Below are 12,958 nucleotides of genomic sequence, written 5' to 3'. Positions count from 1 at the left end.
TATATATATATATATGTGTGTGTGTGTGTGTGTATATATATATATATATATATATATATATATATATATATATATATATATATATACATTCCACATTTGTAGGATCGTACAGTTCAAAGCAAATCAAATTTGTTTTTGTTTCCGCACAACTTTTTAAAATTAATTTCATGTTTCATTTTTCCACAGCTGTGATCAACTGTAAGATTTAGTCCTAAAAGTTTTAATGTCAATAATTCTTTAACATTTATTCTTCAATTGAACCTGTTCATGAAATTCAGGTATGGGTTATGCTGATTTGGAGAACCGAGTCCCGTGCACATCAGACACCATCATGCGAATAGCCAGCATTAGTAAACCCTTCACAAGTGTAGCTGCTGCACGACTCTGCGAGGACGGGAAACTTGATCTGGATGTCCCCGTCCAGAAATACGTCCCAGAGTTTCCCCAGAAACAGTTCGATGGACAAGATGTAAGTCAGTTTATTAGTAACTGTGCTTCTCATCTTAGCAGCTTTGTTCATTCCTGCTTTATGTTTCTTCAGGTCACAATAACATCTCGTATGCTTCTGTCGCACCTGAGTGGTATCAGACACTATGAGAAGGATCCAAAGAAAGTGAAGGAGGACAGAGAGAAAGCAAAGCGACTTTTAAAGCCACCAGTTAAAGATAAAGAGGAGGATAAGAGCTCATCTGGGAACAAAGACAAGCCAACAACAGATCAGAACGCTAAAGGTAAAGAATCCAGTCAGGCTAGAAAGAAAAAAGAGTTTGAGCATGAGGAGTACTACTTAAAGGACAAGTTTGAAAGAGTCATTGAGGCCCTGGACCTCTTTAAGGACGACCCTCTCATTTTCAAGCCGGGTAAAAACACATGCTCAGTTTTCACATCTTGGTTTAAAATCTAACAGATCTTTGAAAGTAATGCCACGATGAATCAGATTTGGGTTTTACTACATGTAGGCACCACGTTCCTGTACTCCACTCATGCCTTCACCCTTCTCAGTGCTGTTTTGGAGCGGGCTGCCGGTCGGCACTTTCTGGATCTGATGATGACCATGTTTCGTGAGCTGGGAATGCTCAGCACGATTCCTGATGAGAACGACCCCATTATTTACCATCGCTCCAGGTAATTGATAATCTCTACGTCCACTCTGTCCACTATAATGTGTCATAGCGCTTCACAGCTGAGTGCAGGAAGATCTCAATGACTTTGCATTACAAATCCTTGAGTGACTTGATTGTAAGTGGTCAGCTTTGATTGGAAATATCCAAAGTGTTTTTGTGATCGGATGCCAGTTACCTGCTCTGTATGTCAGTACACCATCAACATAGAGAAAAATGGACAAAGCGACTCCATTAGCATTCGTTGTCTTAAAATGAAGCCTGATTTTTAGAGGATGCCATATTGTATTTTGTAGTCAGGGGCAAGGGGCTGCTTTTACTTTGTGGTGCCACTATTCGTCTTGTAGTCCTGCGTCTTGATATAATGTTTGTCTGCGAACAAGAAACGTAGCTATGTCACCCAGTGGGCTATCAGTGACCAACAAGGTCTGCTAATGATTCTCTAAAAAATTACAAATCATTGACACATCTGAACTTTATGATTTTAACATTAACATGGTTCAGAGCCATTTGAGTTGCATATTTGTGGAGTTATGAGAGAAATAAACCAGCATTTGATAATTAGTGTTTCACAGAACTTGCGCTCTGTTCACACTGCAGGCAAATATGGCCCAATTCTGATTTTTAAATTTTTTTTTTTTATGTATTTATTTTTTCAAATCCGACCCTGGTCTTTTTTATATGTGGCACTAGATTGGATGCAGACTGATCCAAGTATTCATCATAGTGATACCAACCTCGTGCAGTTTAAGTCTTGGAACTCTGTGTGTCTTCAGCTACAGAACAAAAGTCCAATTGTAATTTTCCAGGTTCTGGATGACTAATTCTTCACAACATATGATACTAACGTTAGTGTCGGACCGTGTCGTATCAATACTGGTGTGATGTGATTGATACTGAAGTTTGTTTCGACCTTCAGTCCGCCGCTTTCGTCACATAAATACAATCCTGTCAGAGGAGCCACCACGAGGCAAGATTAAATGTAAACACTGGACCAAACAATCATGCCGGAGAGTATTTTATTCAGTTCTGCTTGCAAAACAACTTCAGAATCGATGCACACATGCTAATATGTGTAGCATCCATATTTACTTCCTTAAACACAGCTGTCTGCATGTGACGTCATGACTGCTTGTGCACATGCAGGTCACCTCAGAATTTTAAACACTCACACTGGAGTCTGATGGAGGTTGCATTTGAATGAGAATGTGAATGATACAAAAAAATATATATACATTGCACCTGATCAAAAAACAGAATTGAGCATTAAGACGTGCGGTGTGAACGTAGCCTGGGTGACGGAGCAAAGAGATTTTAACCAAAGTAAATTCCACCACAGTAAAACGGTTTGTCGACCGCCATCAGTTGGACTTTGACCGTACCATCAGTGTCTCATTAGGTGAATTTAATGCAGCTAAATGCTGCTCAGACTATCACAGTTCATCGTAGCTTACAGTGAGCACAGTGGATGCAATCAGCTCTAAAATCAATCAAAACAAACTTTAGAGACATTTGCTAAGCAGTGTTCAGGTTATCCACTCTGAATAATAAAATCCAAACAAAGTTGACATTTTAAATGAGTCTGGTAAACAGTTAACAACTTTTAGCAGAAAAACAAACAAATGTAAAAGCTGTCTCTTCAGATTATTCTGGAGGATACTGTAGCTCTTAGTTGAAACCAAATCTTTTTTCCCAGAGACATCCTGGTGATATATCTCTGCTGCTTATGTGAGCTCACATCAGTTCAGTGCAGGACATATCAGACGATCAAACAGATGCAGATTAAAAAGGTGTCCGGACCACCTTCATATGGTTTGAGTGAAAACGTTTTCAGTGCATGCTGAGGTCTGTATTTAGTGCTATTTAAATGCAGTCCAGTGTCTGTAGGCAAATTTAAATACTGGCTTTGAACTGAGTCATTCATTACAATTACAGCTACTGTTGTTTCGTTGGAGTTGTAAGGAGGTGGAGTTATTGCAGTGACTGACCTGATCAAATCCAAATGTCGGTTCATTTTACTTTTTGATGCTTCTCCACAGATTTTATCATGTCAACAAGAGAGGACGTGTTGTAAACTGTCCATATGTTGACAACTCCTACAAATGGGCAGGAGGAGGCTTCCTGTCCACAGTAGGAGACCTGCTGCTCTTCGGTAATGCTCTGCTTTATAGCTACCAGGTGGCCTACCTTGATAATGAGACATTGCTCCCTGGCTTCCTCAAACCCAAAACAGCCATGGAGCTGTGGGCGCCTGTGGACAAGACAGAGGCCAGCTGGGATAAGGATGGGCTGTACGCCCAAGGCTGGCTGGTGGTGGAGAAAGAGCAAAAATTTGGCCAGTGCAGGAAGCGCAGACATTACGTGTCACACACGGGAGGAGCTGTGGGGGCCAGCAGTGTTCTTCTTGTGTTACCCAGTGAGGAGACGGAACTACGAGGACAGACCCCCGTCCTCCCACAGGGGGTCGTGGTCACCATCATTACAAACATGCAGTCTGTGGGACTGAACTCTACCGCTCTAAAAATTGCACATGTGTTTGAAAAAGCCAGAAATGAGTAAGTTTTTGTCAGAAATGTTTGATGTTTACAGAACGCTGAAGTATTTCAGATACACGTTCCATCCATCCGTTATCTTATCCCACTTCTTCCTTTCCAGGTTGTTATCTTGTGTAATTTTGATACACTTACAATACACTACTCTGAAAAACATGGAGTCATGTCTCGTTTCTTATTTTGTTTCTTTGCTCAAGTTAGGTGCAATCTTTCTTGGAAAAGCTCACAGGATAAAAACGTTTCTCTTTAGATTTAAACTCCATTTCTGGACATAATCGAAGCTGTGAGGGGGAGGGGTTCACCTTTAGTTAGGCTTGAGGTTTACGGACAATCAAAGTTGTTTTTTTTTTCTTGCAACTGTTGACCAACTTCTCTGTTTTCTACAAGATTATCTCACCCTGCTTCAATAATGTTGATGGCCAGGTTTGAGTGAAACCAGTCTGGTTTGAGTGTGTGCTTTTCCTCTAGGTATGCGTTTACTGCATTGCCAGCATATTTGGGATTATTGTCACTGAAAAATGAAGGCGGTTGACTTTCAGCTGAGTTCTTTTTGGCATATCGCAGCCTTTTGCCAATTTCGTATTTTCAAGAATGTATTCTTGACCGCCATATTCCCACTGAACATTTTCAGATGAGGTTTCATTGAATAGAAAATGGATCAACTAAAAGGCTCAACGCTTCCGAGATTCATTCACCTTTGCTTTTTTGTTTTTTTCACAGAAGACTGTTCGATACAATTCAGATTATTTTTTAGGCTTCCCACTTTGAAGGAGGGGATGTGGGTTTGTCTGTAAAGTTTGTCTTTTTATACCTAAATACTTCAAATTTATATTTTAGTGGCCTTTAAGAAGATCTGAAAATAGCTCAGTAAAAAAAAACTAAATAAATAATCTTTAAAGAACAACTTTGAATTATATCAATAAAGTCTCTAGATTATGCGTAACGGGTTAAAAGGAATGTGTTTTGTGTTTTACTTTATGTTCAATCAAAATAATACACCATTAATAATGTACACATAATGTGTATGTACAAAAACATATTACCAGAGAATATCTGGAAGCACGTCTGGCTCAACGAAATAACTAACTTTATTAAATTTAAAATAAATTATGATTTTATTTTAGTTGTCACATTTTCTGCAGCCAGAAATCATCACTCAGAACTTTATTATAGAGTCCATTCGTTTGAGTTCAGGGCTCGTTTCCACAACTGAGGACAAAGAAAACCTTTTTTTTTTTGTCTTCTCCACTTCTATAATGAGTTTCTTAGTTTTGCATTACAGCTAAAAAAATAAAGTTCATGTGTCCTTTAGTTACTTTTTATTTACTGTCTAGTGATGAGTAGCAAACTGTGTCTGTACCTTAAACCTAAAGAAATTCTGAGGAACATTTTAATCCATTCTTAACTAAGACCGAAGTGGAAAATGGTTTATGCATAAGTGTGTGAGACATTTTTAATTTTGTGGTTGCACAGTTCATTTGTTGGGCTCAAACTGTAGTAACATTTTTATGACACTAGGTGGCAGCAGCTAGCTGTGTGTTAAATGACCATACCATTTCTCTTAAAACTGCAACAAGGCCAACAAAGTGCTGTACAGCAGAAACAAGTAAAGCACACAACAAAATACATATAGATCCAAATGGAAAAATATAATAACAAATGGTTAACGCTGTAGAATTCAGACCGGTTATAAACAAATTACACAGAGTCAAAAGCCAGTGAATAAAAGTGGGTTTGTAAGCGAGACTTAAAAACTGAGGGAGCGGGCCTGCCTGACATGTTGAGTCATCCACAGACTTGGACCTGCAACAAAGAAGGCCCTGTCACCTCTGAGCATGGTTCAACCACCACAAGCATCACTTTAAATTACCTATTATAAACTGAAGGTCTTGAAACTAAATCTGTTCTTGAACATTACATAAGTTTAAACATTTTCATATGTTGCCTTTGGGAGAAATAAACAACATGAACACAGGTTGAATAAAGATGGCAGCATAGAAAGACTCCTACATATTAGGTCCATTTCCTTACACCCAGCTAGCTTTAAACAAAAGACTGATAACCTAATACCACCACTGAGTACCTCTGTCCTTATTTACGCATTGACAAAATTAAATAACTTGTTGCAAGTTCACCCAGACTTTCTCGTTCTTGATGATATTTGGAATTTTAACGAGAAACTTAGCTATCTGCAATACTTTTTTTATTTTTATTTGGTTCTACGCTTGATTTACATTTGTGTAGGATGCTGGAAGATTTAAAAAGTTTAACTCAAGCAGTCCAAGGGTTATTTCTCTCCTTGCACACTCAATTAAATGTGTTTTTTTAGCACCTTTGCACTTTAAACCGCTCCGTGTTGGCCTGTTTTTAGATTTAAATGAACTGAACAGCACACGGCAGCTTGCTTTTTGCATTTACTGCTGAATTTCCAGCTTTGCTAGAGCCAGAGATTTTTGGAATGTGAGCTCAATGCAAGTCCTGACATTTCCAAGAAGCAACTAAAGGGTTTAGGGTTAAAACAAGATCAGAGTAGGAGTATGAATGTGCAAGGGAACTGCAGGTCATGAATGAAATGCTGACGGTTTGACTCAGCACAGGCTTGAGACTGACTCGGTTTTAAAATGTGTATGTGCACACTGTTGAAGTATAAATCAAAGCTTAACCATTAACCACATTAACCATTTACAAAAAATATATATATTTATTGGCACTATATTCAAAAATGTTATAGTTACATTATGTTGAGTCCACTGTCACCCATATGTCTTAGTTTGCTCCATTAGACTTCGTAAACACATTTAAACAAACACGTTGAAATGTGATTTAACTGAAGGAACAAACTCCAACTTTAATGCTTTGTCAAGGACACCGTGTCGACGCTTGTGTCATCACGTTTGCATGTGACGCCTTTCTGTGGCTAAAAACACACAAAATACAGAAAATTTCATCAGAAACTCATCAGCTGTTGGCGCTTCGTCTTGGCTCATCCGAGGCCAAAACAGCAGATTTAGCAGCAGATTAGTCCAATAAGTGTTTTTAAAATATATATATTTAGAATGTGTGTGTGTTGGAGGGGGGGGGGACTGTACATCATCTGGGAAGGTCATACTTTCAATTTTATACATTCATTCTCTTTTTTTCTCTGCTGTTTCGGTTGTTTTGGTTGTTAGGTTTTAACATCAGCATCCTGTACAAAAAAAAAAAAAGGTAAATCTTGTTTTTGTAAATCAAAGCACATCTTAATGATATTTTCTTATTTTTAATATCGTAAGCCCCTAACATGTTCACATACCTGACAACATAGTAGATAATGACTGCCAGCACCACTAAGATGAGAACGCCAACAATGACCACAGCTGCTAATAATCCTCGGTCCTGTTCATCCGGAGACTGGGCTAAGAGCTCATACAGCTCACATCTACTTCCTTTGTAATTTTCTCTGCACCTAAAATAAGAAAGTTGAAAAATCATAGAAACCTGCTAACATTGTTACCATTTTAAGCGTCCACATATTATCACATTTTGTTTAAAATTTAAAAAAGACGATTTTTATGACACTTACACACAGGAAAACGCTTTCATTGAAGATAATTCATAACATGACGCTCCATTTAAGCAATAAGTGGCATCCTGTGCATCACAGGGGTTTCCGTGCTCTATGAAAACAAAAATAAACATTTTTCAATCCTGATTTTTCTTTTTTTTTTTGACAGCCGTTGTTTAAAATAAATCACGTTACCTGCCATCATTTGGAATGCTTTTCTCCTGCTGTCCTCGTTGATGAAAAATATGTCGGTTTATTATTTTAATGAAAGCTGTTTTCTTAGAGAGTAATCTGTCAACCGAAAAGGAAAACGTCTCGTTAAAGGCCAAAACTGATGTAAAAATAGCTTCTTGAAAATGTTCCTCTTGGAAAAGTATCTTTAGCTTTGACACAGAAACAGGTGAATGCCTTTAATAAAACGTAACAAACTCACCCATAAAGCAGCTCATAAAACACAAGCTTTTGGCGTATGGTTCAGTGAGGAAACCTTAGTGGCGTCTGGATCTCTGAATAGTTTTCTCATGTGGGCGTGCTTTTGCCTAAAGAATGTTGTGATGGCAGTTTGTCTGCTTTGTGAATGGCAAGTGAAATGTCAAGATACTAGCCTCTGATTGCTGGGTATTTATTAGCGTTTTGTAATGTTCTGGCATGCAAATGCTGTACAAATGTCCCGGAGGCTTAAAGTATTTTTTAATCCTTTTGACCTCATGTGTTGGGCAGAGTCTAGTCTTATTTTTAGTCTTAAGTATGGGGTCAGGCAGAGGATGGGAGAGGAAAATACCTGTTGTGCTTGTGAACACAACCTTTCTGGGTTTGGTAAGACGTATGAATGACTGGCATGCGAAGGCATGAACGGAATCGTGAGAACTTTTTTAGTATTAAAAAAAATAACATCACTTCCGTCTAAGTATATCTACCGTCTTTGCAAAACCGTTACTCATCTGTCTTTTTTTTTCTCCCTCCCATGATTCTTGTTTCTAATGAATGTGGAAATTTTACCTTTGAATTGTTTTGAACAGATACAATCACTGCCTGAGGAAATGCTTTCAAATATTTGTTATTGTTTTAGGCTTTTTTCATAAAATGTTGCATTTAGTTTGAGTTGTGCATTTTTATCAAAAAAAATAAGGAGTATTTGTGTATAACTGTTAACTTCAACTCATTTCAGTGGTATTTGGTGTCATTTCACGACAAAATTACTTCAGGGTTCTATGAGAGAGAAAAAAAGAGTGCTAACCTGAGAAATTATTTAACAATTTTTCAACTTTAGTTTTTTTTTTAGCTTAACTGGAAGCATTTTATCAAGGTTCATGCTCAATCATCCAAGTAAAAAATCCAACAATGTTCAATCGGGTCATCTGGAAAGTTTTTTTTTTTGTTGAGAGACGTTTCACCCTCCATCCAAAGGGCTTCATCAGTCTGAGAAGTCACTAACTGTTTTCCCCACTCCTACAGTGGACCAACCAGTTTTCTGGTGATAAGATGGTTTCTGGGGGCTGTCCTCTTCCCCGTCGACTCCTTCCAGGCAACCACAGCCAAAGTGGTTCAAGACATCTAAGTTCATGCTCAATAATCCAGGTAAATTTAGACATTTTAAGATGGGAGACAAATCGTCTCTGAGCAGAAATATGTTGTGAAGTTAATCTGGGTCTAATACACGACTTCAGCCGTTTCAGTCATAATCTGTCCCCTTTTTGTTTTTGTTTGTCATTTTCATTAAAAATAAAAAGACTTTTGAGATTTTTCATTTCATATATTTACAAGTAGTTGTGTTGTACAATAGTAAATGTGTGTTGAATGATTTTGTTTTCATCACTTAAGGAATTGCAATAATTTTGTTATTACTTGAAACATGGATATAGAACAACAAGCACAATCTGTCTGACTGGACCTGAAGGTGTCTTTTGTCTGACATGAGAAAAATAAATAAAGTATTTTGGGGCTTAGCTACTGAAAGTGAAAATCTGAGGAGCATATCAGGTGCTGGTCATAAAATTAGAATATTCATTCATTCAACCTTTATTTAGACAGATAAGTCACATTGAGCCTAGACGACTCGTTTACAAGTGAGATCTGTTTAGACAGACAAAAAAGTAGTGAAACTGGACACTTGTAGAAATTGGAAGTAAAAAGAAATTCTATCAGACATTTTTTTTCCTGCCTGAAATGAAATGTTATCATTTGTGTTGAGGGACCAACTGACCAAAACAGGTCATAATTATGGTTCGTAAGATATGCAAGAGAGGCTCAGAAGCAGTTTCACAGACAGACAGAGCAGCAAAGCAAAGCGGAGAGGGAGGGGAAAAGCGTCCGATCTCGGCAAGAGCAAGTGTTCGAGTGTATATGTAATATGAAAAAGTTGATTTATTTCAGTAATTCCATTCGAAAAGTGAAACTTGTATAATATATTCATTCATTACACACAGACTGATATATTTCAAAAGTTTTTTCTTTTAATGTTGATGATTATAACTGACAACTAATGAAAACCCCAAATTCAGTATCTTAGAAAATTAGAATATTGTGAAAAGGTTCAATATTGAAGACACCTGGTGCCACAATCTGATCAGCTAATTAACTCAAAACACCTGCAAAGGTCTTTAAATGGTCTCTCAGTTTAGTTCTGTAGGCTACACAATCAGGGGGAAGACTGTTGACTTGACAGTTGTCCAAAAGACGACCATTGACACCTTGCACAAGGAGGGCAAGACACAAAGGGTCATTGCTAAAGAGGCTGGCTGTTCACAGAGCTCTGTGTCCAAGCACATTACTAGAGAGGTGAAGGAAAAGATGTGGTAGAAAAAAGTGTACAAACAATAGGGATAACCACACCCTGGAGAGGATGGTGAAACAAAACCCACTCTAAAATGTGGGGGAGATTCACAAAAAGTGGACTGCAGCTGGAGTCAGTGCTTCAAGAACCACCATGCACAGACATATGCAAGACATGTGTTTCAGCTGTCACATTCCTTGTGTCAAGCCACTCTTGAACAAGAGACATCATCAGAAGCGTCTCACCTGGGACTGCTGCTGAGTGGTCCAAAGTTATGTTTCTGATGAAAATAAATTTTGCATTTCCTTTGGAAATCTAGGTCCCACAGTCTGGAGGAAGAGAGGAGAGGAACATAATCCACGTTGCTTGAGGTCCAGTGTCAAGTTTTCACAGTCAGTGATGGTTTGGGGCCATGTCATCTGCTGGTGTTGGTTCACTGTGTTTTCTGAGGTCCAAAATCAACGCAGCCATCTACCGGGAAGTGTTAGAGCACTTCATACTTCCTGCAGCTGACCAACATTATGGAGATGCAGATTTCATTTTCCAACAAGACTTGGCACCTGCACACAGTGCCAAAGCTACCAACACCTGGTTTAAGGACCATGGTATCCCTGTTCTTAATTGGCCAACAAACTTGTCTGACCTTAACCTCATAGAAAATCTATATGGTATTGTGAAGAGGAAGATGTGATTCACCAGACCCAACAATTCAGAAGAGCTGAAGGCCACTATCAGAGCAACCTGGGCTCTCATAACACCTGAGCAGTGCCACAGACTGATCGACTCCATGCCACGCCGCATTGCTGCAGTAATCCAGACAAAAGAAGCTACAACTAAGTATTGAGCGATGTACATGCTCATACTTTTTATGTTCATACTTTTCAGTTGGACAACATTTCTAAAAAATCTTTTTTTATTGGTCTTAAGTTATATTCTAATTCCCTGAGATACTGAGTTTGGGGTTTTCATTAGTTGGCTGTTATAATAATCAACATTAAAAGAAATAAACATTTGAAATATATCAGTCTGTGTGTAATGAATGAATATAATATACAAGTTTCACTTTTTGAATGGAGTTACTGAAATAAATCAACTATTTCATGATATTCTAACTTTATGACCAGCACCTGTAGTGTAAGGTGATCAGATTTCTGAAATTAAATCTGGGGACATTTCAAGCTCAGAGACAAAAATAATAAAATCTCATTAAGATGAAATTAAAAACCAGGGACAGTTACGATTTCATTTATTTTTACATATTTATTCATGTTTAAACAATAAAAATCAAATCAAGCAGCAGGAATGTGCCTCTCCTCACACATTTCCTGAGCAATAAAACAAAGTACTGGTAATAGTAATAGCACACTTCAGAAACATTTGTAATATGGGGGAGGCACACTGGTGGGGGGTCTGTGGGTCCTTCCCCAGAAAATTTTAAAAACAGTAGATGTCATTTCCTGCATTTTGGTGTATCTGAACAGGTTTAAGCTCTTAGAACAGAAGAAATACACATTTAAGCAGATGATGAGCTCTCCCTCCTTATCATTTTCTGTTCAGTTCTTGCTTCATTCAGTTTCTGTCACTGAGGAATTTTCATACGTCCAAACTGAGTAAACAAACACACCTCAGCCCCATTTTTTGTTTTTTTGACCTGGGAACAACTGACAACACTAGAAACATTTTTTTTTTACCACAAACCAAACATTTATCACTGCTAGGATCTGCCCAGTTCAAACTAAACAAGTTGGTTCACACATACCATATCACAGGAGAGCTCCCCATTGGTGGTGACAAGCTCAAGCTGCGCTTCTTCTTCTTCTGTTTTAAAGGTGGCATGCTGCGCTATTCTCTGTCTGTAATGTTAACAGCTACAATAATAGCTTTTGTTGCGCACAACACACTCACTCGTGCTTTCTACCCGGCTACTGTAATAACAGTCTACATGCAACATTTTTTTTTCTCATTCATAAAATGCTAAAATCGGGAACATTTCCAGGGACGTCTGGTCGCCCTATTGAGATCTGACATTAACTTTTTCTTGTCTCCTATATTTGGTCTCAGCAATAGGTGGCTATCAAGGCCTTAAAGGAATTGTTCAGGTCTTTTAATGTGGGATTGTGTGGAAAAGGTAAAATTGAAATATCTTACCTATTTTAAAGCTCTTTAAACAACCTCGATTTGTTTAAAGAATGATGACCTGTTAACCAGTGAATATAAGGTGCAATGGTGTGTACGGTAGTTACAGCCAGTTATGAATCTTAGTGCACCATGATAGACAGCATCCAGCATCTGCAGGGTTCTTGTGGGGGTGTTCATGTAAATAATGTCACTGTAGTCAATCGAGGGAAGGAAAGTTGCAGTTACAAGGTGTTTCCTAGCATTTAGTTAGACAGGATCTGTTTCTGAAAAAGAAACCCAGTTTTACTTTCAGTTTCCTTACCATGTTTTCAACATGAGGCTTAAAAGAGAAGTGTGGATCGACCAAAATATCTAAGTATTTGTAAGAATCAACAAACTCAATAGGAACACCATCACATCACACAAAGAGAATAACCTTCACATCCATGTGAAGAAGACAAAGGAGATGATTGTGGACTTCAGAAGGAACAAAAACATCTACACCCCCCTGAACATAAGAGGATCTGCGGTGGAAGTGGTCTCCAGCTACAAGTACTTGGGTGTACACATAAATGACAACCTCAGCTGGAGCAACAACACCACCAGCCTGATCAAGAAAGCTCATCAGAGACTCTACTTCCTCAGACGGCTGAGACGAGCTGGTCTGGGAAGCTCAGTCCTCACCTCCTTCTACAGGTGTGCAGTGGAGAGCATCCTGTGCTCCAGCATCAACGTGTGGCATGGAGGCTGCACAGCTGCAGAAAGAAAAGCTTTGCAGAGAGTGGTGAAGGCTGCACAGAAGACTGTTGGAATCAGCCTCCCCACCATCACAGACATCTACACCTCCAGA

The 12,958-nt window shown here is 38.5% G+C and overlaps 2 protein-coding genes across 2 annotated transcripts in view; one reads left to right on the top strand and one right to left on the bottom strand.

Annotated features, from left to right (window-relative positions):
- Window positions 1-3,812, top strand: part of lactb (lactamase, beta) — a 6,425-nt gene extending 2,613 nt beyond the window's left edge. Inside the window, exons 3-6 of the mRNA XM_037682908.1 lie at window positions 279-469; window positions 542-860; window positions 960-1,125; window positions 3,161-3,812. Coding sequence (XP_037538836.1) covers window positions 279-469; window positions 542-860; window positions 960-1,125; window positions 3,161-3,680 — 1,196 coding nt within the window. The 3' untranslated portion in view covers window positions 3,681-3,812. The remainder of the gene's footprint in view (window positions 1-278; window positions 470-541; window positions 861-959; window positions 1,126-3,160) is intronic.
- A 2,932-nt stretch (window positions 3,813-6,744) lies between these two features.
- LOC119415741 (pro-neuregulin-4, membrane-bound isoform) lies at window positions 6,745-7,725 on the bottom strand. Its single transcript, XM_037682907.1, has 5 exons — window positions 7,651-7,725; window positions 7,413-7,508; window positions 7,236-7,329; window positions 6,966-7,118; window positions 6,745-6,860 (listed from the first exon to the last, which is right to left on the bottom strand). The coding sequence occupies exons 2-5, from the start codon at window positions 7,420-7,422 to the stop codon at window positions 6,791-6,793; spliced, it is 327 nt and encodes a 108-aa protein (XP_037538835.1). The 5' UTR covers window positions 7,423-7,508; window positions 7,651-7,725; the 3' UTR covers window positions 6,745-6,790.
- Between the last annotated feature and the right edge of the window lie 5,233 nt (window positions 7,726-12,958).

This window comes from Nematolebias whitei, chromosome 10 (genome assembly GCF_014905685.2).
Source record: "Nematolebias whitei isolate Nwh7 chromosome 10, NemWhi1, whole genome shotgun sequence".
Lineage (NCBI taxonomy): Eukaryota > Metazoa > Chordata > Actinopteri > Cyprinodontiformes > Rivulidae > Nematolebias > Nematolebias whitei.
Note: the sequence above shows the minus strand (reverse complement) of the source record. Positions and strands in the feature narration are given on the sequence as shown.

Coding starts and splice junctions, on each gene's coding strand:
- LOC119415741 (XM_037682907.1), bottom strand. Junction 7,119..7,235: donor ATGAAAGCGTTTTCCTGTGT/GTAAGTGTCATA, acceptor TTCTTATTTTAG/GTGCAGAGAAAATTACAAAG. Junction 6,861..6,965: donor ATTATCTACTATGTTGTCAG/GTATGTGAACAT, acceptor TTTTTTGTACAG/GATGCTGATGTTAAAACCTA.